Genomic DNA, 27,800 nt, shown 5'->3' with positions numbered 1-27,800 from the left:
CCTGCAATGATCATGTGTGGAAAATCACGCTGAGTAAAGCCAGTGTCTGCAAAGGAGGCAGAGGAGCCCTGCAGCTTTATTTGAATAAAGGGAGAGTCCACTGGAGCCCACGCCCGCGGGGCTCGCTCTCTCCAGGTTTTAGAGGGTGCAGCGTCCTGAACCCCGGCCGCATCCTGCCCTCCTGCTCTCCCCGTTGGCTGAGGTTCTAGGCAGCTACAACCTTCCCCAGACACTCTTGAGCTTCTCATTTTACCCCAAAGTGCAGAAGTTCAGGCTTGTGCAGACTCTTTGTTTCAGGAGTCAATCTGCCCGGGCTCTCTAAGAAACTCGCTGCTTGAAGTTAGCAGAGATGTTGAGGTTAACACCCACACCTTCAGCCACCGAATTTTTAAAGACATTAGCATACACCTTCCCTATCAATCAGAACACTGGAAGAGCTGGTTAGACGCCAAAGTAATCTAGTAAAGTCTTCCCAAAAAGTGCATTACATAGGGTTGAATACTAGAGGAATTTCCAGTGCCTTACGTGCTGGACAGAGGAAGAAATACCATCTATTAAAGATAGAGAACCACCCCCAGTGTTGATAAAACCAAACAGAGCCACGCCACGGGGAAGGAGGGGACTGTTCACCTGCGGTCACACCGGGATCGCCCAGGCACAGCTTGCCCAGCTCCCGGAGCAGCAGGTGCCCGGCTGGGGCTGCTCCGAGCCGAGCGGGGAGAGGGAAACCAGGGGAGAGGGGCAGCCAAAGGGAGAGGGAAACCAGGGGGAGAGGGCAGCCGGAGGAGAGGGAAACCAGGGGGAGAGGGAAACCAGGGGGAGAGGGAGCAGCCAAAGGGAGAGGGGCAGCCAAAGGGAGAGGGAAACCAGGGGAGAGGGGCAGCCAAAGGGAGAGGGAAACCAGGGGAGAGGGGCAGCCAAAGGGAGAGGGAAACCAGGGGGAGAGGGAAACCAGGGGAGAGGGAAACCAGGGGGAGAGGGCAGCGGGGAGAGGGAAACCAGGGGGAGAGGGAAACCAGGGGAGAGGGAGCAGCCAAAGGGAGAGGGAAACCAGGGGGAGAGGGCAGCAGGGAGAGGGAAACCAGGGGGCAGAAGGCATCCAGGGGAGAGAGCAGCCAGAGGAGAGAGCAGCTAGGGGCAAAGGGCAGCTAGGGGCAAAGGGCAGCCAGGGGAAGAGGGCAGCAGAGGAGAGAGCAGCTAGGGGGAGAGGGCAGCCAGGGCCGAGGGCAGCCAGGTCAGAGGGCAGCCAGGGCCGAGGACAGCCCCTCGGGATGCAGCTGCGGGAGCGCAGCCCGGCGCGGCGCCTCTGGGCGCTGCTGCTGCTCGGGCCGCTGGCGCTGCTCGCCGCCGCCCTGGCGCTGCGCGGCACCGCCCGCCCCGACCCCGCCGGCCCCTCCCGCCTCTACCGGGCGCTGGAGCTCTCCCCCAGCCGCACCATCAACTGCTCGGGGGTGGTCCGCGGGGACCAGGCAGCCATCCAGGAGGCGCAGCTCACCAACCTGGAAGTGGCCAACAGAAAGGCTGCGCCGACGCCCAGCGACTACCTGAACAGTACGAGGGACTGCAAAGCCTTCAAGGAGACCCGGCGCTACATCGAGTTCCCGCTCAGCCAGGAGGAGGAGGAGTTCCCCATCGCCTACTCCATGGTCATCCACCACAAAATCGACATGTTTGAGCGGCTCCTGCGCTCCGTCTACGCCCCCCAGAATATCTACTGTGTCCATGTGGACAGCAAAGCCCCGGCCGCCTTCCAGGAGGCTGTGCGGGCCATCGCCGCCTGCTTCCCCAACGTCTTCGTGGCCAGCCGCCTGGAAAGCGTGGTGTACGCCTCCTGGTCCCGGCTGCAGGCCGACCTCAACTGCATGCAAGACCTGCTGCAGAGCCCGGTGCCGTGGCGCTACCTCATCAACACCTGCGGCACCGACTTCCCCATCAAGACCAACGCCGAGATCGTGCGGGCGCTGCAGCTGCTGCAGGACCACAACAGCGTGGAGTCACAGAAGCCCTCGGCAGCCAAGGAGCAGCGCTGGAAGTTCCACTACGAGGTGGGGAAGGGCATCTCTCGCACTGCCCAGAAGAAACTGCCGCCACCCCACAACTACCCCATGTTCACGGGCAGCGCGTACAACGCGGTCACACGCGACTTCGTGCAGTATGTCTTCAGTGACCCCACGGCACAAAAGCTGCTCGAGTGGTCCAAGGACAGCTACAGCCCCGATGAGCACGTCTGGGCCACCCTGAACCGCATGCCGGGCGTGCCGGGGGGCGTGCCCTGGAGCGACCAGTTCCAGCTCTCGGACATGAACGCGCTTCCCCGCCTGGTCAAGTGGCAGTTCCTGGAGGGGGACATCAGCAAGGGCGCGTCCTACCCGCCCTGCACCGGCCGCTACCAGCGCGCCGTCTGCATCTATGGGGTGGGCGACGTACCCTGGATGCTGCAGCAGCACCATCTCTTGGCCAACAAGTTCGACCCCGAGGTGGACGATGCGGCCGTGCAGTGTCTCGAGGAACACCTGCGCCACAAGGCGCTGTACGGCCGGGGGCTCTGAGCGGGAGCCGAGGACACGCTGGCCAGCACCTGCTGCCTTCCGTGGGCGAGTCCAGCCCTCCCAGAGGGTGCCCTGGGTCCCTGAGCAGCCCACGGCTCGGCGCGGCCCCGGGGCTGCGGCCATCCGCGGGTCGGACGGATGGACAGACGGACGGGGCGCAGCGCAGGGAAGGCGCAGTGCGGGAGGCTCGGCCCGTCCTGCCCCGGTGCGCAGGAAGTGGGCGAGGAGTTTACAGTCCTGCCCCAGGGCTGCAGGCGGGCAGGCTCCAGCCACCCAGCCCCAGCCCCGGCGGGGGGCAGAGCTGAAACCAGATTAATTTGATTTCCACAGAGCACCCGGCAGCCGCCCGTCCGCCCACGGCACCCGCAGCGCTGCTCGGCTCAAGTGCGGACTGCTGCTTTTGCCTCCCCTTGACTCCGACTCTACCAAAAGCCATTAATCGTTAAAAACCTTCAATAAAATCCACGATACTAAAATACATAGCGCTTCGGTGTCCTATATCCTCTGAGGAGAATGCTCTGCGCTCCTGGGCAAAGCGTTAAACCAGTTAACCCACTGTGCACCCACTTTTCCGTCTGAAACAGGCAAAGGGATGCACACAATGATGTGCAAACCCACATTTTCTAAGATTTACACCTCTCTTCACATCACCCCCCCCAAATATTTTGGTGATATTCCAATACTCTAATTACCATAGCCAGCAATATACAATGAACAACCCAATCACCCAACACATTGTTTTTTTTAAAGTTTCTAGGAGATGAAAGACGGGCAAACTTCTGTCTTTTATCCATCACATTAAAAGCTAGCTGCTTTCCACGGATCCAACAGCTTTTCACTACCTGTAATGCTGAGGGATTAATGCTCTTGTCTTTATTAAAAAAAAAAAAAATATTCAAGTAACTTTCTTGGAAGTAACACCTTTACAAATTTAAGGTATAAAGTGGAGAATTAGCATTATACAAAGAACACCTGAAGCAATTCTGTAACACCAGGCTAAGTTTAGACAAAGCTATGACTGTGGTCACATGGATCTTTAAAACATTGCTTTAAACAGGATGAGAACATGAAGTAAATGACTTGAAAAGGTGTGTCATTCCAATTTTGTATAGACATTTTTAAGTGAACTTGGTTGCAAAATAGTAATTTTTTAAAATGCCATGGTGATTTCACAGTCAACTCCACATACTGGCAAGAAAAGCTCTCAAACATAAATGCCCAATGTATCATTTGTTTATGCAAAAAGAGCAAATAAATAGGATTACTGACCCTGGAGGGAGTTGTTTCTTAGGTAAGCAGACATTTACTAAAGAGATTAAAGCCTTATGCTAACCTGATAGCATACAACTTTTTTAAATAGTTTCAGCAGCAAATTCAACATTAAACAGAAATGATCTCCATGTCTAGTATGTTCTTTTAGAACAAACAAAACTTCTCTGATGACTCAGGGTAAGAGCTCAAGTGTTCCACCACAGAAGACTGCATCAAACCACTGCTGCCTGATTTTGCTTGTTAGAACTCTTTTGCTTACTTTAAATTAATACATATTAGTTCAAAATGGCAAACTAGTGCCAAGAGGTTCCCTAGAGGGCTGGGATACGTTCAGGTTTCTGGACTGAAACAGGCAGAAAAGGGTCACTGTGTTTCTAACTGCAGCAAAGTGTTTCCTTTTTCCTTTGGAAACAGAGGGAAAATGTGCTTATCCATGCAGACAAAAAAATCCCCATACTTAACAGTTTTAAGAAACTGCATCAAAACCAAATCCATCCATGCAATCAATGTCTGTAAAAACTCAATAATTTATTTCTCAAAGAACAAAGGTGTTTGGGGGACCAGAAGGAATCCCAGCTTGAAACAGTGGAAGATTATTGAATGAGGGGCCTCGCTATTATTTTGCAAATATACCTGTAGAGAAAAATACATACTCACAAGTCATTTACAGACTTGCCAACAGTAATTTTGATCCCCTTTCCTTTGTAAATATGTTTAACTTCTTCAGCTGTTTCCTCTCTCAGAAACATGCACGTACACATTGCAATAACAATGTTTCATCTGTTATTGTCAGGCACAAAAATGTTACAGATGGAGAGACACAGACAAAGATTAAGCTTTCAAATCTCTTCCATGGTAAGCTTTTTAGCAAAGTCAAAATATTTTGTTTTTCAGTGTTACTCGCTGCAATCTTTTCCCTTCCTGGTTAGACCTGGAGAGAGAGATTCTATTTATCCAGATTTGAAAGAGCTTGCCCATAGAATATGAAGGCATCAAGTGAAGTCAGCATAGCAGAAAACCAGCGTGGCAACTCAACTGCTGTCCCTCCTACTATCTAACACAGCCTATGCAGCCCTCCTGTTCAGAGGGATCATTGATTTGGATGAAAATGACTGTTCTGGCTTTATTACCTGCAGAGGTAAACAACCTGCAAACCTCAATATCCAATTTTCTTGATCCAAAGGAAATTTCCCGTTTCTGATAGTGTCACTACCCAGAATTCCTCTCAAATGATTTGGTTGCAAAAACAAAGGCTACCTTGTGCAAATTTATTTCAAATAATTTCTTTTTGTACTGACCTAATTCCTTCTGAAAGAATAAGCCTGCTCCCAAATGCTTAAGGTGAACTAAGACAAAGATTCTTACAAAGGAATATTCTCAGCATGTCCTCCTTTGAAGACATCAGAAATGTCATACTCATGAGGGCAGTCATACATCACAGCAGTGATCTCTGCCATTAGAAATGACAGTAAAAATCACCAAGAAATTCTTAATACAGAACTTTGCCTTCCAGAGATCTCAAAGGATCTTAGAAATCACATAGCTGGCATCTTAGAAAGCTGGCAACTGAGCACAGAGAAATCATGTAATTTGTCAGCTACCTGCAGAACTGAAAAAAGAATGAACTTTGGGATAGAGCAGGACGAGCTATAGCCCAAAGTAGTAGAATCACATCAGATTATAGGACCACCTCCAAAAATAGGTTAAACTCCATATGCAACTCATCAGTAAAATCATGGGCTGTCCAACTGGAAATAATATCAGTAATACTTTGTGTAGTAAAAAATCTAATTCTGATACTTTTGTCTACAATCATTAACTAACAACTTGAACTCTAAATAAGCCACCAGTTGTTTGAGGAAATATGCTGCAAATTTACCTTTCAAGAAGTGCATGGGAGGAAATGTAATCCTGAAATTTTTCTGGTTTAAACCTGGCTTTAAATGATGTTTTACTTCCAGGTGGTTTTCACTTTATTTTTACAAGAACAATGTGTTTTATTACATACTTACACAACACGTCTAACAGCTCTTCTTTGCTTTAGTTAGGAGGGTCTATTTACTTCCTGCTTCACATTTGATACTTTATATGATCATCTCTGAGATGCCCTATAATAAAGAGATGAGTCAATGAAAATTAATTTGGAGGAAAACAGATAATAAATTCTAAAGAGATGGAAAGCAAACATGAATGATATGAACACAATAGCAATAAAGTATTTGCAGTCATGAGTAAAATTGACTCAAGGAACAGGGTTAGGGTGTTCTTTTTCTTCTGACTGCAACAGCAGTGACCATAAAATGTTAACTAGACTCTTAGTGAACAATTTGCCACTTCCCTGAAGGATGCAGGTTCTTTTAGCACATGATGCAAACCAAAGTATAAATATATCTGTTTTTTTATTATTAAATTACTACCTCCTACTCCATAAAGACTAATCCTAACAAAGATCAGCCTTTAGATTACAGTGAAGAAAAAGTACACATTTCCCAGTACAGTCTTACTAAAGTGCTTTGTAACACCCTATTACTTTCCTCCCCACCCTGAAATGTTAAGACTACATAAAAGCTAACCCAGGTCAATAGGACCTTGACTGAAATCCTGTCCCCTAAACTGCCAAGGATCTGTGCTTTGAGTAACTCTCCTCTTCCTCATTGTGCCTAGTCATCGAGCAAATGTACACAATGATCCTGATTAAATCTGTCTTCTGGAAATCCATCATAAATTGTTCCTGCCCTACACTTTAATCTGTGCCTCTCTGATAACATTTGATGTCAGGTATTGACATCCCTGACTGAGCAAACAGCTTACATTAGATAACATCCTGGTTTGCACATCTATGGAATTGACAAAAATCCTTTTTCTTGGAAACCATGTTTACACAGGCAGTCATCCACAGCCAGTTCTGCACTGGTGTTTATTCTTTCCTTTCACTTTCTTCAAGTTAATTTACTTTCTAAAAAGAAACATCCATTACAGTTCAATGTCAAGGTGCAAAGGTGTATTATACTTTCTCTCTGCTGCTGAAAAATGGAAGCAATTGCGACCTTTCTAAAGAAAATCAACAATGAAAAAATAAATAAATGAAAAAGTCTGGAACACTACAGGCAAAGAAGAACCAAATAGGTTCTAACAAGTGAAATGATGTGTCTGGATATTAGAATAGCTTAATATAGCAGAAGTGCAGTTGATGCTTTTAGTTGTAAATTCAATCTTCCAAGACCACAAAGTACATTAATCACATGAACTTGAAATTCATCACATGAAATTCAAATACAAAAAATAGCAAGTGGCAAGAAAGTTCTGAAGAGCAAAGCAACAAAAACCAGAAGAAACACCAGACTGCCTTAACTTCCCTTTGCTTTACCACATGATTATTAGAGAACAAAAAAAAGTTTAAACCTAGATTGAGTCTGATGTAGAACAAGAGAAAACAATGGTACAGATAAGCATTTGCATCCCTTAGAATAAAAACAGACACTTATTGTGCAATTAGAATAAAAGCAACTTGTGTGTTCTTTTGGTTTCAAAAATGATTACTTACCAATCTGCAGTGTGCAGCAAAGGGCACGTAGCAGAGCTATTTATAGACAAAGATGCAGTCAGAAACACACAAACATGCTGCCCAGCAAGAGCTGCTAAGCTTTCACTGATGCCCTCTTCCATCATTCTGTAACAGCCATTTCTTTCAATATTAACAGTGCAACCACACTCAGAACCCTGTAACTGGAAGACACTTTCATTTGCAGCATTTCTCTAAACACACTTGGAAAATTTTGGGAAAATATGACAGGTTAATGCTAGTTTCTAAACAAAGTCTTCCAATGATCACTCTTTCGAAAGTTTTTAAATAAAAGTTTATTACAGAAATTATTTTGAACCAAAAAAGACAACAGTATCTCTTGTAATTAAAAAAAAAGGTAACATTTGTATTCATGCCCTATAAGGTGAAATGAAGAAATGCTACAGGTATTTCTTCCACTGTCATTCTGTGATGCTTTCTCCTATGGATTAACTCACATCTGCATCACAAGAATTGAGTATGATCAGTCCCTTTCCATACTTCTCTTCAGAAAGTGCTGCATATTAACAGAAAATATTGCAGACAAACCACAGGTCTATTCATTCTGCAGTATTGGAGCCAGTGTCTAGGAAAGAAAAGAGAAAGTGAGACTAATACACACCCCCACTGAAAACAGAACCAAGAGCATCTCTAATACCTTCCCCAAGTTCTAAAGTGTTCCCCAAGCATTTCAGAACATGTTCTGTACCTACACAATTCCCTCTACTGCTTTCAATGCTGTGCATGAACTGCTTGTGCTGTTTCACTTCACTTAGCAGCACTGAGAAGAGCCAGCACAAAACTCTAGAGTTGTGCACACAGATCCACTAAAAATACTAAAAGCTTTGCTCTAACCTGTAATGATACACAAACCCTTTACTGCAGTCAGCCACAAGCACACCCAGCTATCATCTACTAAGGAGAAAGGTTTTTGCACATCCAGCAGCAGAAGCTCTGATAGAGTATGAGCTATAGCTTATGTCTTTTGAAACAGATGCAAGAATGAGCCTGATCTTCCAAAGCAACTGAGACCAGGTCTCTGTTCTGACCTTTTGTCAGAATCACCAATTAACACCAGTGCAGTTTTTGACAGACTGCCATTACTGCTTTCTTGTTTTTAGAGCTGTGGAAAACATATGTAACTCAGATATGGAGAAGAACAAGCCACTGTTCCTTCAATAAGTCAGCTTCTCGTGGGGAAAAAAAAAAAAAGTTGCAATGTTAGTAGCAACTTCAAGTCAGTCAGTTGTTTAAATCTTATCTGCACAATTTTTCAAGAATGAGAACGATTAATACTTGGAAAGTCAGATTTCCTCCACTAGCTATAATAAGCACACAAAAACCAAGCAGTAAGATTATATGCTTGGTTAATACCAGAAGTTGAGAAAACAATAAATTCTGTCAATTCTTTAGAACTACAATTTGAAGTGACTATTTTAAGCTTGCCAGGGTCAGGCAGCCATGAAGAACCTGTTCCAGAGGTCTATGGTGTATTTAAATAAAGCCTTTTCCATGCTCAGTTCCTGCTTTTAGCTTGAAACAAAGGGCATAATTTCACACAGCTTTAGCTGTGGCTGTCTGCCACATTGATGGTTTTAAAAGTTATAAAGCAGTTTGCCACAAAACTCACTGAATTACTTTATCCAGTAAAGAATCTCAAGGGACATGGAAAAAAGTGATCCAGTCAAGCAGATATGGACTGCAGACTCCCACAAACAGTGTACATAGAGAGAGTCTGTTAGGCAACAAGTCTTATGACTTGCAAATGCATGCAAAAAGCTTTTCATGGGTTTGTGTCCCAAGCTATCAAATCCAGAGAATGACTGCTTAGACACTTTTCCCAGACAATTCCTTGCTCAGACAGCTGAAGTACTCTTCAGATTCAGTAACACATGGTGCTATCCTAGCATACAGGCTCATTCTAGAAAACTCACCACACAAAAAATAAGGATTACTTCTGATGTTCTAATTGCTCTAGCATTATGTACTTCCCAACAACAGGCACACAGCAGTCCCCAACACGTTCTACCTCAGTGCTCATGAGTCAGTGAAGCATTTAGCTGCCTTTTGTTCCATCTCTCATCAGATTCAAAAGGGAATGCAGAGCTCTACTTCTGTCTAAGTCATACAGTCAACCTGGCTTTAGTAAGACATTGGATCAAAGCTCTCTAACAACAATCAAGTCTTGTGTGTCAGCCTACTTCTATCATATTTCATACTTACTTTTCCCATCACACGCTACAATTTTCACTTTATCCACTTTCACAAGTTCGGTGACCTCCCTGAATTCCACGTCATTCAGTACAAACGTCCAGACATTGTCACAGAATCTGTATGTGTTCAGAGACCCCTGTAAAAAGACAACAGACATTTTCTATAGGTTGCATCTCAAAAGCAACAGAAAATATGGTGAGTATCTACTGAACTATGTCCTTTCTAGAATATTTGCTACAAAGCCAACAATGGACCTGAATGCATACAAACTGGCAAGCAAGCAATTCTGAGGAAAACTGGAGTTCAAATGCCCTCCAGTGGCAGAAATTTTCACCACCATGGAGTGATGCTACAGGACATCCAAGGGGAGGCTCCTCAGGTAGGTCAAAAAGTTTTACAATTTTTCTAATGTGCACAAAGGATCAGAAAACATTCCTTAAAATATTGGGCCATACGAAAAATCAGATACAGCAGTGGTCACAGCAAGATGTGAATTCTGAAATTGCTTAAACAAAGTAGTAGCTCAAATAAAAAATCATGACAGAACTGACATATGTGACATAAAGGAGTATCCCTCCTATTTGATGTATTACTGAGGATGCCAATATGGAAAACTTCTGACCTTCACTTTTATGTATTTTAAATGGACAGTTTTGAATTTAGAACTTAAGCTCCAAATAACATTTTAAAAATTTATCCACTAAACAGATGCTAAACTGCTTTTTATACCATGTTACATATACAAAACAATTTAAGTGTGCTAGAAAAACTATGCTATTTGTAACATCTCTATGTTGCTTAAAAATCCAGTCTCTTAGGAAACCACAAAAGTTCACAGGAAGCTGGGTTTTGTGTGGTTTTTTCCTCAACATTACATTCAAGTTGACATTTAACAACTTGCTGGCTATCTAACATCAATTAGGGTGGCTCCCCCAACTTATTTTTCTATGATACCTACAGGAAATAGCTACAAAATGATCCAGTGAAAGCGTGGATCTAAAACTCTCTAGTCTCTCTTCACATTCATTACTCATTGGCTGAAAATCTGGCCTCATCTCACTTTTGCTAGGGACAGCTGCGAGAAGCAAAAGTCTCCCTCCTCATCTGCAAGACACTGAGGATGGAAATGTTATCCATCAAAAAAGCATTTCCCTCATCTGATTTTTGCATTCATTCAAAAGATCCCTCACAGAACAAGGTAATGAGCCTTACAGCTGCATAAAGAATGTACATGTAAACAGTCATTACTGGAAGCAAAATGAACCCTCTTAAATTCTTTGAGCGCACAGCTTTTAATGACATTCTGCATCAACAGTTAGTTGCTGTATCTCATGTAAAACTTGAAGATATAATTTCCTTACCCTGAAATTGACTCTGTTCCTGACTCGCTGTGCCAGTGCTGCATTTATAGCTTTATCAAACTGAAGTAGCACCTGAAGGGCCAACTGAGGTGTGATTTGCTGTGACTAAAGTAGTTGGGGGAAAAAAAAAATAAGTTTTGAGTTGTTTCAAAGTAAGGTCAGACATGTAGTAAAAGTTAAAAACATCAAAACAAAGTTCACTTCAATGAAGTAGATCTCTAGAACAATATACAAAAAATTATGTTTCTGTATTTATTTCTACATTTGTATTTCAATTCTGTACTACACAAAGACCTCTTATAATAACCATTTATTGGAAACAACCAGAAGAACAGCAAATTAACTGCAATGTCCCAGCTTAATCTTGCTGTTAATTTACTGAGCCACATGAGATTATGCCACTTACATAAAACACTTTCCTTCACCCAGAATGTAAAGAAAAAACAATGACAAATAAACTGATTTCAATCAGTAGGTTTCCCAAACCCTGCCCATAAGTACCAATACAGGAACGACAAAGGCGTTTGGATAAAAACTTCTGTCTTTATTAAGCTACTGGGCCAGGCCCCAAGCCCCCAACCTGTATGAGCTCATCCAGACTCTCCTGCAGGCTGTTTCCCAGCGTGGTGTTCCTATACAGCTGATACGCCATGGTTTGCTGCCAGGGCTGGACACGTCCTGCTCATCCGCGGCGGCGCGCCCGTGCTGTCCTCGCTCTCATTGAAAACAAACAAAGGCAACGATAAAACCCTCGACGCGCCACAGCCCAGCCCGTCGGGCACAAACCAGCCTCAGACGCCGCCCCACAACAGCGTCCGACAGCCGGGAGCGCTCCCGCACCGCCCCACCGCCAGCCCGGCCGGGAGGCGGGCACCGCGCAGCCCCGCTGCCCCCGGCCCCGGCCCCGCTGCCGCCCCGGCCCCGCGGCCCCGGCTCTCCCTCCTCCAGCCCCGGCCCCGCCGCCATCGCCCCTCACCGCGCGCGGCCGGAAGCGCGGCCCCTCCCGGCCGGAAGCGGAAGCGCGGCCCGGAAGCGGAAGCGCGGCGGGGCCGCCCCGCGATCACACACCGCGCCCCGGACAAAGGCCTTGATCGCATTCCGCGGCTTTTCCTCATTAAAAATAGCCCTAGTAACGACCGCCAGCACATTCACACACGTGTTTATCGCCTTACCCTCCAACGCACAAAACAAGCTCATTTAAAATGATCATCATATTCTTAAGAGGGAGGTGAAGAATCTTCAACTTACACATTTTCTATTAAAGGGAGAAATGAAAATGGTCACACCTGTGAGGAGTGTTACTAGCCCAATTAAGCCAGTTCTATTACCCATGATTCACAACCTGTGCTTTTGCACGATTACTGCAGCTTCATTTTGTTATTATCACACACAATAAAGTTTACAGACACTAATTGGCAGTGTACTAATTCCATCTTAACCCTTCAATCTACCATTCAACCATTAGAGCACCTTCCTGCTCAGGTCTTTCTTGTTAATGAAAATATTTTGTTAGATTACTGAGAACCACTGCAGAACTGCAGAGCCACTGGTAAATTAAGCACCTGTCCTTTATGAATATTTATTTGTAACTATTCACATGGAATTCCACGTTATCAGTATCAACTTAGCACCTGAGCAAGATAGAGTAAGGAATATTGTAAGATAAGGACTTATCTCACCATGTTTTGGAAAACACTGATAGTTTCTCTTCAGATAATTTTCAATACTAAAAAAAAAGTCACGTAAATCAGAGTAAACTGGGCAGCAAAACTGAAAAAAGATCTAGTTGAGCAAAGAATGGCTTTGACTTCAGTGATCTCAGTCATGCCTGAAGGGAATGATGAAAAACTAACATGACTGCAGCCTCTTCAGAAATGCCCCTTTGTCCTGTTAGTTTAATGTGGGCAATGAGATGTGATAAAAGAAACAGTGTAGCTCAACTTAGCATTTTGAAACTAGGAAAGCTGCAAGATAGTCTTTCAGAATGTGAATATTTAAATATTCCTTGCATTTCAGAGTGTTACTCTGACTAAAACTAAAGGTGTCCTTAAAAAGCAGAATTAAAGCAGCTGTTCCAAGTGTGTCTGACAAGCAGAGAGACAAATCCTCTGGAGAATCACCTGCATCCACAAGGACTGAGTAAGAACTTTGACTGCAAGATCTGTAATGCTTCTGTGGTTACAAAAAGCATGCAAGCTGTTATCCCTCTCCTCTCTACTCCTCATATGAGGGAGGCTGGAATGATTTGAGGATTCTAGTCATTTCCAAAGACAACGGCTTTTGAGAAGACATGAATTTAAACCACCTTTCTAGATACTGTATAAACCTGTAGGATACATTGACAAAAATCTAACACTGAAAGAAATATGCTTTTAACCAAGAAACTTTCTACCTTGTGAGATATTCCAACCTTCAAGTATAACTCAATTAACTGCTGAAATTTAAACTATCATTACAGCATTCAGGGTGTGATGCAACAAAGTTGCTGAAACATTTACAGGCTCCTGATATCCTAAAGGACTGCAATTTGGAGTGTACCTACTGTCTTTCAACACAGCATTCCTCACAGCAGCTGGGCTGTTCTTCACTTGTTTACTGAGAGTAAAGGAAAAAAACACCAAACTGCATTCTTATGAACAAGGTTACATATTATTCTAACTAGTTCTATGCTTTCTGGAATACAAGTTCTTCAATCTGCTTCAGCACTAAATCCTTAAACATCCCTTCCCATTACCCTCCAACAGAACATGGCTCTGCCATATTCCACAGAACATTCAAGCAAATCCAGAGTCTACTCACATCAGCTTTTAGTGACACTTTCTCCAGAATCTCTTGGCCACTTCTGAATTTACTCTGTTGCAGGAATCATTAGGAAATATCACACTGAGAGGCCACTGGCTCAAATATCTATTTTAGTTAAGCACAGCAATAGTGAGATAGGTAATGACTTATTACTACATATATAAATATAGATAAACTGAGATCTCCAAATTAGAGGTAAATCAGCGACTCATGGAATTTTTTGACAGGGTTCACCAAATTCTAGCAAAATTACTCTTACTTTTAGAAGGAAGTGCCATTGAAAGGTGAATTCCTTATCACAAAGTTTTGAAATAATTTTTATTTAAGTATGACATTCAAACTTTTCAGTTTTTTTAAATATTAAAATATATTACATTATATTATAAATTTCAAAAAAGTTAAGTTTGACAAAACATTATCCATAGCTTTGGGACCACTTTGCTTTTTGTAAACATCCACCTCACCACTGAATGATGAGCTGCAAGAAGTCAGACAGGAATAATTCTTTAGTACACTTCTTTCTCAAGGTGCACATCTCTAGAGACAGAACAACTGTTGTGCTGTATACTCATTCACAACAACTTATACTAGAGAAATAAACCATTTATAAGCACATACACATTTCCAAAAGAAATCATACTACTGCAGCATGAAACTGTAGAACCCTCGGCCACAAGGAAACACAATAACAATCCCATCATTTGGTAAATGTGGCATATACAGAGGAATGGCTACTCTGTACTGCACTATACACACAGGAAGCCACAAGACAGAGAACTACAATCCCTCCATGAAGAATCAACCGGGAAAAAATGGAAATGAGATCATCAGAATGCTTCCTGTTTAGCTCAGGACACATGCAAACCCAGTAAAATCAGATTTGCATGGTCATACAGACCACACCATGAGAGCATCAGAAGTAAACAGGCTGCAAGTGCTCCATGTACTGACTTGAACCTTATATTAATCTGAGTCAACATCAAAACTGAAGCATAAGACAGCCCCAAAGAAACTGTATTTGTGTTCTGCTTGCAGAGCAAGATCCAGACCTGATGGAATGGATGCAAGGCAAGTTGGCATTGGTATTGCCTGTTGTGTGAATACACCTTGCCTATCAATCTCCTTGAAACTACAGCAACAAAAGGACTTAGATCTTGAGATTAAATTATCTGAACTGCAGACTTAAATAAGAAGCATGAGCTGTTTTCCCTCAGCTGACATCCATATGCTCTCATCTAAACAAGTATCACTGGAGACAGTGGATTAATTGCTACTTGGTAAGCCTTGACCATGGAACATCTCACAACTGCTATTTATCACTGCCAGGTAGTAACCTGGTTGAATATAACTTTTTCTTTTTTAATAAGGTAACTGAGTAACATTAAATATAGTTAAAAAGTGATATTTTTTGGCATTAAGACAAAATTGTGAGCACAATAAACACCAAAAGCAAAGATTCAATATACTTGCTACAACACTATATTGCTCAACTCCTGAACGAATTTATTTGCATACACCTGCCCTTACATGGAAAATGCAATGTTTATCAAAAGATGTTACAAACTTTTACATGTATCAACCAGTGCATTACTGTTGTCCCAGTAAACCTACACACACTAGTTATGTGTCCAAGAACACTTCTTTACAGATCAAGATTTACTGCCATTGTGGTGAGTGAAACTCCAACCTTTAAAACACTTAAAAGTTAAATTAGTGCTGGTATCATGTGCCTAACAGCTTTGGAAATGGATGTTTCATCTACAAGAATGACACAGGGAGCATAAGACTTCTCATATTTCTGCCCCAAAAATGGTACTGTGGCTACAGTACCTGTGCAGCTCCCAAGCTCTATATGACCATATAGACCATGACTGAACTGATTTCCTACTGCTAGCTGAGACAGTCTGGACATACTGAATCCAAATTCACAATTCATCTGAAAAAGGTCCAGTATCTTACTGGTCAGACAGTTCAGCTTTTGTGGCTTAGGCTTAAACCTCATGGCCAACAAACTGCCACCCACAGAGCAGCAGCTCTGCATCCTGAACCATGGACTGAAACACACCGAAGTTGAAGCTCACTCCAGTGAGGGAAAGGAGTGTGCTTGTATAAGCTAGCTGAACAAAAATAAGCATCTCTGTATTTCTGAAAGTCAAGTTAATGATCATTAATATCCAAACAAGTTCTCATGACAACAAAGAAATGCACTTGACCATTTACAGCAAAACAGATTTATACAATAACAACAAGTAACTTATGGCCTTGTCTACCTGCAAATGAATTCTTTCAGCAGGTACACACAATATATTGCTCAGTCATAAAAATATATATATTATCTCTTTCCTTTAACATTTAGGTATATAAATATTTTACTGAAGAACATGCATCATTTAGATAAACAGCTGCAAGAACATCCTCTGAAAACATAGGGTTCTTTGCCATTTAGCAGTATAAAACGATTACATAAACAGCAATTAAAGTCAAGACAAACCAATACAGCAGTAAGCAGTTCATTGTGTGCTAGTCCAAAGCACCTTTTGCAACAGATTATATAATACATACACACAAAGAATGCACTGTAATGGAGCACAAACTGCATCATTCCATCTGCCTGTTCTTCAGCCTTGCTTGGACTCCAAACTTACTGTTCACTTCCCTGCTCTTGTTTCCCATTCAGCTCTTGGTCAACTCTGCTTAGCAAAGAAAGTAGGAAAATTAAACTATGTTAACACAGTTTGATAGCTCATATTATTAAGAAAAAACTATTAACCTTAACAAGAAAACACAAAGCTTTTGCATGGGAGAAGTTTTAGCAAATAAATATTAAATTAAGGTTTTTATTTAATGTAGTCATGAAGCTTGGGTTCTTTTCAATATCTATTTTCCTACCACCCCCTATAAATTAATTAAAATTGTTAGGAAACCATTTAAGTAACTACAGCACTTGAGAGGAAGCATTTAAAAAGTGTAAGTGAAGTTTGACTATAGAAGCAAAAAAGCATAGCCTGTGCTCATAGTAACAAATGCAAGCAGATATAACACAGGTAACATGACAATAAGGGCAAGCACTACCACTCTGATGAATTCATAAGCACTGAATTACCTTTAATGTTATAGTAATTAAGCCAAGAAGGTACCAGCCCTAGTTGAATCAACAAAAGCAAAGAGGCTCCCTAACTGTAATACTTGTTCTATTACATTCTAAGACTCTTGCAATTACTCTGGAAAATTCACCATGATGCTGATAAAAGTGAGTTTGATTTTGTACTTATTTTTTAATATCTGCCTTGGAACCAGCAAACAAAATGCTCCTTTGCAGAAACCAGGGGATGATTGAATGCCCTGCACAAAATGTACTTTTCCTCTTTACAGTAAGAAGAAGCTACAATCTTGATAACACCTTCTGGCAAATAATTTGTGCATGGAGATTAGTTTTAAACCAACAGCAGTTCTAAAGCAAGAGACTAGGACCAAGTTTGTCCTACAACAATGTGCCTAACATACCTGTCCAGTCTCTCAAACTATAACCAGCCAGTTTTCAAAATGATAGAAACAGTGACAGCTCCTTTGGGCCATGAACATATAAAAAGGAGCTGCTTTCTACCTAATTAAAGGCCCAGTATCTAATTCCACTTGTGATCTCTATATCTAATTTTCACTGAAGAACATACTACTTTTTACAAAAGTGATGGTAGTATAGGTGAAGTTATCAACAGGGACACTAGAAAGTGCTTGTTCTACTGGAGATTTTTAAAATTATTACTTAATTGGAGTAATTCTTAAAGAATGCTCAACACATCACTAGATTTACATGTGAGCTTCCAGAAATCCTTTTAATTCCTTTTACTTCAATCTCAGTGTTCCTCTAGCCAATTTAGACAATAAGCCTTCCTTAATAGGCAAAGGAAAAATAAAAATAAATAAATAAATAAACCAACAAAGTTAGCAGCAAAATCTTTCAGTCTATTTGTTAGTAAGTGAAAAAATAACATATATATATTAAAAAAAAAAAAATCAGCTGTGGAATAGCTTGAATAGTTAGCAGGAGACTGGAAATTACCAAAGTGGAAATCCAGTATTTATTAGGAAGGAATGTAGGCACTGCAAATACAAACAGCACTAAAAGACTAATTTAGATTGCACCTATGCAAGTTAATAACTAAAAAGGTTGTAAATACCAAAAAATACAAGCTTCAATATCAGAACTTCTTAGGGAGTTGCATCCCTGCTAATGCATAGCTACCACTTAGCACCTACACCCAGCTCATCTCCAGAGATAATTCCTGTTAGAAACAATGACATTTGATTTCATGGCTTCATACAGAAGCACTACTTTTGCCTCTCCAAGTTGAGAACCCAGGTATCCCCTTAAAAGTGAGCATCTCACTTAAAAGTATAATAGAAACTATTTGCAAATAGCTGTCTGAACACCCAGGGTGAGTTCTTATAGATTCCATACTGCCTGCAAGAACAATGTAGTTGCTGTCATGTATAAAAACTTGGGCACTAGTGCATGTTTATATTTACAAATGCTTATTCCTTTATGCAAGCCAATCAACTAGGAGTTAGTTGCAGTGCAAATTGTCTTATCTAGATGCAACCCTAATCAAAATATGAATATACCTTTTCTGTTTCTTTCTAAACTTTTCTTCTTCATACCTTGGTGAGGAAAAGTTTTATTTCAGTAAATATAACATATGAAGGCCAAAATCAACAGAACCAGTATTAGAGTCAACAGAATTTGCAGAAACTTATCAAATTTTGAAACTGATATAATTAAGAAAAAAAAATACACTGTACCTCCAATATTTACTTGCATTAAACAAAAACCATTAAGATTTAATTACTATAACATAAAAAATGAATTCAATATGACTTCTTGTGCAGTGCTAGCATTCATCACTAAAATTTAAAATCTGTATACACAACAGTTTAAAGCCAGATATAATCCTCCACAGGAATCTGAGAATTAATTCTTTCAGTTAAGCAAGTCCAGACTTTGCAGAACAGTTAACAGTTCATCAGTATGGAGAGGAGTCTTTTAAAACTCAGAATGACAATCTGAATATTCATAGCACACCCGTAATACCCCAGTCAAAAAAATTCTAAAGACAGCACAAGGCTGCCTCAGCTTTGTCATGTGTTTCACTCCCACCTCATGAAAACTGCATTTCTGTGTTATACCCTCTAACAGGCTGTCAGCAGGATAGCTACATGTTTTCAACTGGTTATGACTCAAGTTTATGATTTCTACTCTATCACTGCATTCACAAATACTCTTGACAAAAGGATCATCATCTTACTTGAGAGCAGAATTGTGCTGATGTTAAAATGGGTATTTGTATCTCGACAGGAAGGAAAAAAAATACACTGATGCTGTCTTTATTTCTTTACCAAAGCAGTTTAGAACTGTAGTGGGTAGGAATTCAGCATTTTCCCATTGTTGCTTTTCTTTTAGATGAAAACCCAATCCAAGTGATATTTCAGCACTTAACTTGTTCCACATCTAATTAAAACACTTTAGAAGATATTATAAATAATTTCAGTATTAACATGCCCACAATTTTTCACTCACAAGTCAGTTTAATATACACACTAAGGTGCAGAACAACTGGAATTGAATTAAGCCTTCTAGAGACCTTCTCTAGAAGGCTTAATTCACATACCACAACTTAGTAACTGAACAAAGCTCCACTTTGAAAATGAGTATACAGTAACATTTTGGCTATCCATGCTACTCCATACTAAACTCATTTAGCAATGAGGTCAAACATGGACATTCCTCCTAGAGACAGCAATGATCTCATTTAAGTCATTATGTGCCAAGTGTTACATTCCAACCAAACTTACAACATCTACCAGTCCTAGCCCATAATCAATATAGAAGACGTTGGAATAACAAAACATACTGTTTTATGCATTCTGGGATGCCAACGTATTCCATGGGGATGAGTTCAGCTAGTTCTGCCAGGGTAAAGACATACCTAATTTTTTGGCTGAATTTTGAGCTGTGGAAGAACAAATGCAGGGTACAGTTACAACTCTAAACATTTTTCACTAGGTCAATATTAAAACAGTCTTTTAAGTTCAAAGCAAACAGTTGTCAGAATTATTTATGAAAAAGCTTCCAGGGAGTTACCTAATAAAAGGTTTTGTGATGGCCAAGAGTGTTCTGATGAACCAGGAAGGATGAACTATGATCAAGGATTTCAGATTTTTCCTTAACCTGAAGGATTTAAACAATGGATAATTACTAGAACAAAAAAGGCAGCATGACCAGTTTTGGAATATATAAGAAGTATGGTTTTAGAAGCACAACTGTCACATAAACACTGGATTCTGACATCCCATTATTAGAAGTCAACCTCCATCAGAAGTAAAAATACTACACTACTGTAAAATAAAAACGAAAGATTCAGTATCAATTTGACAAGGAAGTAACATTCCAAAGAGAAGCTTCTTTGAATCATTTATACAACTAATGATGAAGTGGTTCACAAAGGACCCCCCTTATTAACCTTGTGTTAACACACTAAGTTGTAAGGATATTCCATGAGACAACAATATATAGTATTCTAAAAATACTATTTTCACTAAAAAAACAACCTGAGAACAACACCAACAAAAAGCATACCCAAAACTCCCAGCCAATCTAAAAAATCTGCCACACAACACTACCCAGGCATGTTTGTAGCATCATCCCACACTGCATAGCTTCAGAAGAGGTTTTCAATACACCAATTTCCCCCATCAGATCTCAACCAGAAGGGACCAGACACCACATTAAACAGCAGTTTTTCCTAAATATGTCTATTGTAAGAAAATATTGCAGACCTTCTTACCTTCTATCAATCTGCTGGTAACATTTCCTAAGCCAGCCTAAACTTGGCATTTTTCTCCGTGTTGTTGCACCATTCAGGTAAACTATCATATAGTTCTCTGCTACTAACAGCTCTAAAGTGCCAATTACATACCTGGAGAGAAAAGCAAAGAAAACTTTAATATCCACAATCTTCTCAAAGTAATTCCTAGCAGTGCTCAAATATATTAAAAATAACAAAAACGCAGAAAGGCAGATGATTACTTACTTAAATAGATTGTCCATTAGGTATCTGTAGTTAGGCTGGCTGCTCTCAGGCATGAAGCAAACAGCAAACACAACAATGGCATTTAACCCATCACCATAATAACCTAAAAACAAAAGAAATAAGCAGCAGCAGTGAAAAAGGTGACAATACACTGACTACATTTACACAAAGTCAATCACACTCAGTAAGCTTTTTTGTTATTTACCTTAAAGAGATATACAAACATCCCTATGGACACATTTATACAGTTACAGAAAGCCTCAAGGTTTCTTCTTCAAGTTTGTCTACTTACAAAGCAACAGCTAAAGCTGATGTCAATCAAACTCTATCTATAACAAACGTTTCAGTGTAGAACCTCAGTATATTTAATACCTCATGTTCTTAAAGTTTAGTCAACTTTTCTTCCTAAACTTCACAGACAGAGTCTGACTCTTCACAGGAAAGAGTAGTGAACTGATTTCTACCTTAGTAGATTGACAGTTAATGTTTTCAATAGTCTAGAAGCCAAAAAGTTAGGTAGCAGTGACACTGTAGGACAGAGTAAATACATCTTGTTACATAGGTGCATTTTAGTACATGTGACCATGTGTACATTCTGGAACTTTAGTTTACTAGAGAAAGAATTATTATACCAACCATGTCTTAACACTTCAACAAATGAATTACCACAAGTCTTTAACCCTAAAGGTCTTCCTCTGCCTCCCCAGCTCAGCTTAAAAAAAAATTGCTCAACAGCTCCCCTGAGCACATCACCAGTCCTTACCACCATGACTGATCACTTTTTTGTATGGTTCAATTGCCTTCATGTCCACCCTATGGTCCTGTTCTCCAATCCTGAACATTCGCCAGCGTCGGCCATCATCCTTCTCCTCTGCCACAGTGTACTCAGCCAGTGATCCTTTCCTAATGACATCAGTAGTTTTTGGTTTTGGAAGATCATCTGCCAAAATGAGAATATGTTAAAGACCCATTATTAATACCATGCATAGTGACAATCAGCTACAAAACAAGTTAACCACTTTGCTATCTAATTTGTTTTGGTATTCTTCAGCCAGTCAGACACACTAGCTGATGTCATGGATATTTTATTAACATTCTCATGTTGGCAGTTATCTGTTGACTGCAATTTTCTCTATTACTAGTATGTGAAAAATCTCCATTCATGGAAGAAGCGTAATTAATTGTAGGCTTTTAGAACACAGACCTCATCAAATTTCACCAAAATAGACAAAGTGGTTAACTCCAATGAGAATTACAGAGATTGATCACAGATTTACATCAAGCATTATTTAAAACATTGAGGTACCTTGCAAGCAGACATGCAGGAAAATCTATTGGAAATTAAATCTAATTCACAGGTGAAATCAAAAGATGTGAGATTTGTGCTGGCAGCATTCTGTAAGACAATTTGCTCCGATGAAATTATGATTCTTGACTTGGTTGCATGGACCTTACCCAAAGCGAGAAAAACCTACTGCAAGTTAGTTGTCTGTTCCCGAAACAAAGCTGTTAATTCAAACTATCCTTCCAGGAAAATGAAGGCAGCAGCATTAAAGGGAGAAAAGACAGAAACCCTTTTCAGCCACTTTTAAAAACAAGACACAAACATCTGGAACATTTCCTTGGCATCACTGCAAAACTAACCCTAAATACCAATTCTTCTTCATTAAAACAATGAAAATCCTTTTACCAAGTTAAACACACAGTCTCTGTCAAGAAAACTTCCCTTGCAATATGCCCTTAGCTATTTAAAAACCAAAACCACCCTCTTATTCTAAAGAGTGTTTGTTTTTCCACAGGTAGTGTTTCAAATGTAACAGTGAAAAGAGAATTTCCTTTTTATTCAGGAATTAAAATGATTTTATTTTCAGGATAAGAAAATAACTGAGTTTACATGTTTACTTATTAGAGACATTCCTAAGCCATGAAGTTTACAGATGTTAAAGACTCCAACAATTTGCCCACAACTGTTCTTGGCTTCCATATGAGTGCCTTAAAACATCATTAAACTGCAAGTTGAAAATTTGTGCTTTAACAAAACATTTATCTCAAGTAAAATTGGTTAGAATCTCCAGGCTTTGCCTATAAGATGTAACACCTATTAATGTCTTAAAACTGAGATCATTACTACTGTGGCTACAGCTACTTTAACTTCCTATGAAGTAATTTCAGAATTCCTTGACATAAAATAGAGGCTCTTCTACTGTCTCAGTCAATCTGGAAATATGCATACTCTAAGGCTACTGAGCTTTTGCCCTTCTCACCATAAGATTTAAGATCAGGTATTATTTAGTATTTTTAAAAATACTATTCAGTCCTCCTTAAGTTGCAGTTCACCAATTTCTGAGTAGCTAATCTACATCCCTTTGTTTGGTTCCCTCCATTTAAAACTCATTTCTAACAAGTAAAACACCTCGGGTACTTTCTTCTGTTAGGTGGGTCTTAAAAACTTATGGCATTAGAGGATTTTCATAAATTCAAGTCTTATAGATGCATATATAGATGATCCTCACCTAAGTTTATCTGCAGTTACAGTTACTAAATGTTTGCCTGTTTACTAATCAGATAAGGTCCAATTTGCTTTTAAAAGTCACTGCAGCTATTTCTAATTCCTAATCTAATCACTCCCTTTGTATTTCTCCTCTTGTACGATTGAGTCATTGCTATTTCTTACTAGAGAAACAGTTGACCTGCACATAAGAAACTATTTCAGAGCATCAGACAAAAGGACCAGAATACTCACCTTCCCATTCAAATTCATTGCTATTTTCTGAAGGAGTATCTAAATCATCCAAATCAATCTCTCCACTCTCATCCAAGTCATCAGACAAAACAGATTCCCCACTGGGATCCAAATTTAAGCTAATATCTGGAGCCATTAGTTTCTTCCTCAATTTGGTTCCATTACCCTCTGCATCTGAAGAAAGAAAATTATTTATTTTCAAAGCTAAAGAAAGTTTAGATATAAAGCATATTACCAAGGCAGAAGAGCACAGTCCTCTCTCATAATGCATTATAAATTTTTGCCCATTATTTAAATAAGGAATCTTTGGAATAAGACTTTAGTAGGGGGTGGAAAGAACAGCAGGTAGAAGTTCTCAAGTTACCCACTGCACACACACTGAGCAGGGTGGCAGACACCAACCATACACCCTACAGAAGAAAAACCTGATGAGCTGACACCACCTCAGACTCTACTACCCCTGCCTGCTGCATCCCATTTCCCAGGAGCTGTTCCAGATATTACACTGAGTAAATCTTGCAAATAATACAAGATTCATGTCTTTGGCACTTGCTTTTGTTAGGCTTCAGTGATATAACCATCTCTGATAAAACAGAAAATAACATACAAGCTGAAAAAAAAAGACTGACAGACAACAGTGAGACCAAAAAAATTAAAGAATCTGTTCTGTGAATACACAGAATGCTTTGAGATTCAAGGCAAATACTGGCATGATTTAGACAAGAGTTGAAAGCAAGGAATAAATCCAGCACTGGAAAAGCCCCAAGTAAAGCAAACAGACAAAATTTTAAATGTAAAAAACCTTCAAAACCCCAATCAACAAAACAAAAAAACAAAACCAGAACTCCAAAACAAAAACAAACAAAAAATCCTCCCACACCAAGGATCTTTAAAGCAGCCATTTAAGTATAAAGCAGTCAGCTGGACTGGACTGGAATGTTCTTACCAGGTTCACTTTCTGTTCCAGCTGCAGCCAATTCATCAGACTCAACAGGATCATCCTCTGGCAGAGGCCTGGAACACAAGGTAGAAATTATTGTTACAACCTGGTTGTTTTATTTTTTTTTTTAATGCCATATATTTAGATTTACATACTACTACAAAAACCCACTGTGGGATAGTACTGAACTAACTTTACTTCCAGGCTAAGTTCAAGCTTTCAGTTAACAAACACCAGGGCAGCAGAAAATTCCTTTACAGCATTCAAGTGACCATCCCTTCCTGTGACAAATACCAAAACACTGACTACTACCAGTGTGTCCTCCTTGAGAAAACTTGTCATACTCTTGCTTAACAAAATTTGATTTGAAATAAATTACAGAGGTAGTTTAGTCATGTAATCACAGAATGCAGCTAAAGCTGATTTAGTTTTTTTTTGTAGGCCCAAGCATCAGCAGCAGCATTAACTAAAATTTTAAAGACTTTCCTCAGAAATTTACTAAATGAAATATTTGGGCCCTGAGGCACTGGGAGTAATATGCAAACAATGTAGTTGCAAAATACTATCACAGGAAATAAACTAAGCCAAGCTTACAAAGCTTCATTTCAGAAACACTGGAAACTTCAACAGGAGCAATCCTGAAGAAAGATGCCACAAAACCTTTTCAAAACTGCTAAATTAATGGAAATCACTTCAAGATTATTACTGAGTATTAGTTCACCAGGAAGACCAAGAGGTAATTATTGCTGATGTTATGTCTTTGATCCGAATTGCTTTCAAAAAGAATTCAAAACCTTGGAAAATCTTCATCTTGCCACTCTTCCTTAAACTCAACCCCTTCCATTCTTCAGCTAACTTGAATTGCTAACAGAGACTCCTGATCAGGCAGAACTTCTGGTCTTCAGCACAATGGGCTAAAGAAGAGCTGCAGGAACATAACAAAGTATTAGTTCAATACTGTGGTAATTCCCATACATGCTACACATCCTTTAACTTTTGGCCAAATTGAGGTATTATGCAGAATAAAAACCAAACAACTCAGGGAGAAGTTTTTTGCTTGCTTCCATTTTACTTTTTTTTTCCTAGACAAAACTGCCTGTGGAATGGTTTATCACACCAAAATTTAAGATGAAAGGGGTTTCATGCAGTCAAGGAGGATTCACCCCTCAGTTAAAATTAAAGTCTTGAGCAATCTATCATTTTTGATTACATCAGTTCACTCCAAAATGTAAGAAACCTGATGTGTCTCTAGATTCTATACGAGATAATTAATAAGTGTATGTCTTATTAAAAAGTCCTATCAGTCTACAAGCCATTTCAAAAGAAAAAAACCCAAACAACTCAAATACTTTAAAGAAAACTATTTAAGAGTGTTTTTGGAGAACTCACCCTATGATGTGCAAGCAAAGCTGTATTTTTTCAGGCTCACCCATCACCAGCAACAAGGAATCCCCAATAATGGAACATGGTAAACCATTCTGCTGACATAGAAACCCAAACCAGTTGAAGCTGGTGGCTGTGCTGGCTCTAAAGATTGGCAGCAGCAGGTAAACCTATCAATGAAGGTATGGAGAAAACCAACATTAATCAAAACAAGAAACCATGGTACTTTGCAAAGAAGCAATCAACACAGAACCCTGTGTGGCAGCAGGGGTGGGACCAAAGGACAACAGAAAGCATCAGATCAGTTTATTCATTAAGTTAAAGGCTGCTTGCAAAAATTATTATTTAAGTTTTCACCTCTGAGTTCTCAAGCAAACACACAAATAATCACAAGCCAGACATTTCCATGGTCACATCTGCCTATCCAACACAAAGATCTACATTCAGTCCTTGATCAGCACCCCTGCATCTAAAATAGAATAAATACAAAGTTTAATTTTGCCAGACAATTGCAATGTCAAGCATTTTTACTGAACATTGTACCTGATAGGCAAAGAACAGAAAGCTGTTTCCATCTCAAAAAGTCAAAATCAACTTCAAAGCAAGGTTAGCCTACGTTTATCCCCCCCACATTTCACCTTCACTGTGTCAACAGAAACATTAACTGAGTGTCAAGTTAATTCCAGGTTCCAGCCATTAAACAGCTGCTTTTAAGAGTAATTTTCACATTTAATTTTACAGCAAGCCTAAAGCAAGGAACAGACACATCTTCTGGTACACAAACCCACAGGATGCAGCTCACTGCAATTTCTAAATGTTTCTATAATTCCAATGGTTTTTAGAACGTGGCCACATTAGCCATAAATCCAGGACAAGTTTCCCAAACCTGAAGATGGACCTTTGCAAAGTGGGACAAAGCAAAGACATATAGTTAATAACAGATCAATTTTGTCCCTTCTCTCAGCATCAAAGTACAGAGAAATCAGACAGCTAAAAGAGAGAACTTCTGAAAATTCCTGCTTTCCTCCCAAGGACACCACTTTATAAACACCACCTCCAGAGCAAACGAAGGCTCTGTATTCCTGCGCCACCCAGATTTATCTAAAGGTAAACACCAACTTCTTAAAACAATCCCAAAGCATTTATATCCATCTACATCCCAAAGCCCAGATATTCCTTTGTAAGGCTTAAATATACATACAAGCCAACCAGAAATAATCAACCACTAGTGCGTTGCATTAGCAGCAGGAAATCAGGAGGAACTAAGACGAAAGGCACTAGAAGGCAACTGTGACTTCCGCGGCACGCCCGCCGCGGCAGAGCCGCTCCGTGGGAAACGCTGCGGGCAGGGCAAGGGCTTTTCCCCTCACAGATGTGCGGGGGAGCCGCGCCCGGGCCCGAGCAGCTGCCCGGCCGCAGGGTCCCTGCTGGCGGCCGGCCACGCCACAGCGCTGAATCCGCCGCTCCCTGCGCACCCGCACGGTCCGGTTCGGCTCCGTTCGGGTCCCGGTTCGGCTCCGTTCGGGTCCCGGTTCGGTTCGGGTCCCGCTCCCGCCCCTCCGTCCCCGCGCTCGTACCTGGCGGGAGCGGGGCCGCGCCGAGCCGCGCGCCCGCGCTCACCCGGAACTGCATCCGCCGCCCCAGTCACGTGACAGCCGTGCGCATGCGCGGGCGGGGCGGGGCTCGCGCCGCCGTGAGGGCGGGTGGGGCGGCGGAACAGCCGCCGTGAGGGCCGCGCCACAAACACCATCGGAAGCAGCGCCCGGCCGCCCTCAGAGTGACACCGCGTGCACGGCGGCGTTGTCCAAACGCTCCTGGAGCTCTTTGGGTCTTGGTGCTGTGGCCGCCGCCCTGGGGAGCGCCAGGTGGTCAGTGCACGACCACCC

General features: G+C 41.1%; 3 protein-coding genes across 13 annotated transcripts; 1 reads left to right on the top strand and 2 right to left on the bottom strand.

Annotated features, from left to right (window-relative positions):
* The first annotated feature begins 1,165 nt into the window (after positions 1 to 1,165).
* GCNT3 (glucosaminyl (N-acetyl) transferase 3, mucin type) lies at positions 1,166 to 3,029 on the top strand. The gene has a single exon (XM_056499606.1). The coding sequence runs from the start codon at positions 1,272 to 1,274 to the stop codon at positions 2,547 to 2,549; it is 1,278 nt and encodes a 425-aa protein (XP_056355581.1). The 5' UTR covers positions 1,166 to 1,271; the 3' UTR covers positions 2,550 to 3,029.
* Positions 3,030 to 7,661: 4,632 nt separating this feature from the next.
* On the bottom strand, positions 7,662 to 12,043 carry GTF2A2 (general transcription factor IIA subunit 2). Of its 2 annotated transcripts, XM_056499608.1 has the most exons (5): positions 11,935 to 12,043; positions 11,539 to 11,674; positions 10,959 to 11,063; positions 9,607 to 9,733; positions 7,662 to 7,969 (listed from the first exon to the last, which is right to left on the bottom strand). In XM_056499608.1, the coding sequence occupies exons 2-5, from the start codon at positions 11,608 to 11,610 to the stop codon at positions 7,944 to 7,946; spliced, it is 330 nt and encodes a 109-aa protein (XP_056355583.1). In that variant the 5' UTR covers positions 11,611 to 11,674; positions 11,935 to 12,043; the 3' UTR covers positions 7,662 to 7,943. The 2 variants fall into 2 exon arrangements, with proteins under 2 accessions (XP_056355583.1, XP_056355582.1); XM_056499607.1 differs by lacking the exon at positions 11,935 to 12,043 and having other exon boundaries at positions 11,539 to 11,822.
* A 2,016-nt stretch (positions 12,044 to 14,059) lies between these two features.
* BNIP2 (BCL2 interacting protein 2) lies at positions 14,060 to 27,580 on the bottom strand. 10 transcript variants are annotated; one of them, XM_056499594.1, is made up of 12 exons: positions 27,492 to 27,579; positions 25,921 to 26,084; positions 25,326 to 25,456; positions 24,538 to 24,605; positions 23,592 to 23,765; positions 21,612 to 21,788; positions 20,849 to 20,951; positions 20,603 to 20,734; positions 19,900 to 19,986; positions 19,670 to 19,768; positions 18,384 to 18,419; positions 14,060 to 16,450 (listed from the first exon to the last, which is right to left on the bottom strand). In XM_056499594.1, exons 3-12 carry the CDS (start codon positions 25,373 to 25,375, stop codon positions 16,402 to 16,404), a joined length of 975 nt encoding a protein of 324 aa, XP_056355569.1. In that variant the 5' UTR covers positions 25,376 to 25,456; positions 25,921 to 26,084; positions 27,492 to 27,579; the 3' UTR covers positions 14,060 to 16,401. The 10 variants fall into 10 exon arrangements, with proteins under 10 accessions (XP_056355569.1, XP_056355570.1, XP_056355571.1 ...); XM_056499595.1 differs by having other exon boundaries at positions 27,390 to 27,546; XM_056499596.1 differs by having other exon boundaries at positions 27,116 to 27,527.
* Positions 27,581 to 27,800: the final 220 nt, after the last annotated feature.

This window comes from Oenanthe melanoleuca, chromosome 10 (genome assembly GCF_029582105.1).
Source record: "Oenanthe melanoleuca isolate GR-GAL-2019-014 chromosome 10, OMel1.0, whole genome shotgun sequence".
NCBI lineage: Eukaryota > Metazoa > Chordata > Aves > Passeriformes > Muscicapidae > Oenanthe > Oenanthe melanoleuca.
Note: the sequence above shows the minus strand (reverse complement) of the source record. Positions and strands in the feature narration are given on the sequence as shown.

What these genes read in the sequence shown, in the direction of transcription:
- BNIP2 (XM_056499594.1), bottom strand. Translation starts at nt 25,375, where the DNA reads ATGGAAGGGGTTGAGTTTAAGGAAGAGTGGCAAGATGAAGATTTTCCA. An exon ending in CAAGATGAAGATTTTCCAAG is followed by an intron (nt 24,606 to 25,325) that starts GTTTTGAATTCT and finishes CTTGTGTTCCAG; the next exon opens with GCCTCTGCCAGAGGATGATC. An exon ending in AAAAGTGATCAGTCATGGTG is followed by an intron (nt 20,952 to 21,611) that starts GTAAGGACTGGT and finishes TTTTGTTTTTAG; the next exon opens with GTTATTATGGTGATGGGTTA.
- GCNT3 (XM_056499606.1), top strand. Translation starts at nt 1,272, where the DNA reads ATGCAGCTGCGGGAGCGCAGCCCGGCGCGGCGCCTCTGGGCGCTGCTG.
- GTF2A2 (XM_056499608.1), bottom strand. Translation starts at nt 11,610, where the DNA reads ATGGCGTATCAGCTGTATAGGAACACCACGCTGGGAAACAGCCTGCAG. An exon ending in GGAACAGAGTCAATTTCAGG is followed by an intron (nt 9,734 to 10,958) that starts GTAAGGAAATTA and finishes GTCTTTTTACAG; the next exon opens with GGGTCTCTGAACACATACAG. An exon ending in TGTAGCGTGTGATGGGAAAA is followed by an intron (nt 7,970 to 9,606) that starts GTAAGTATGAAA and finishes TTTCTTTCCTAG; the next exon opens with ACACTGGCTCCAATACTGCA.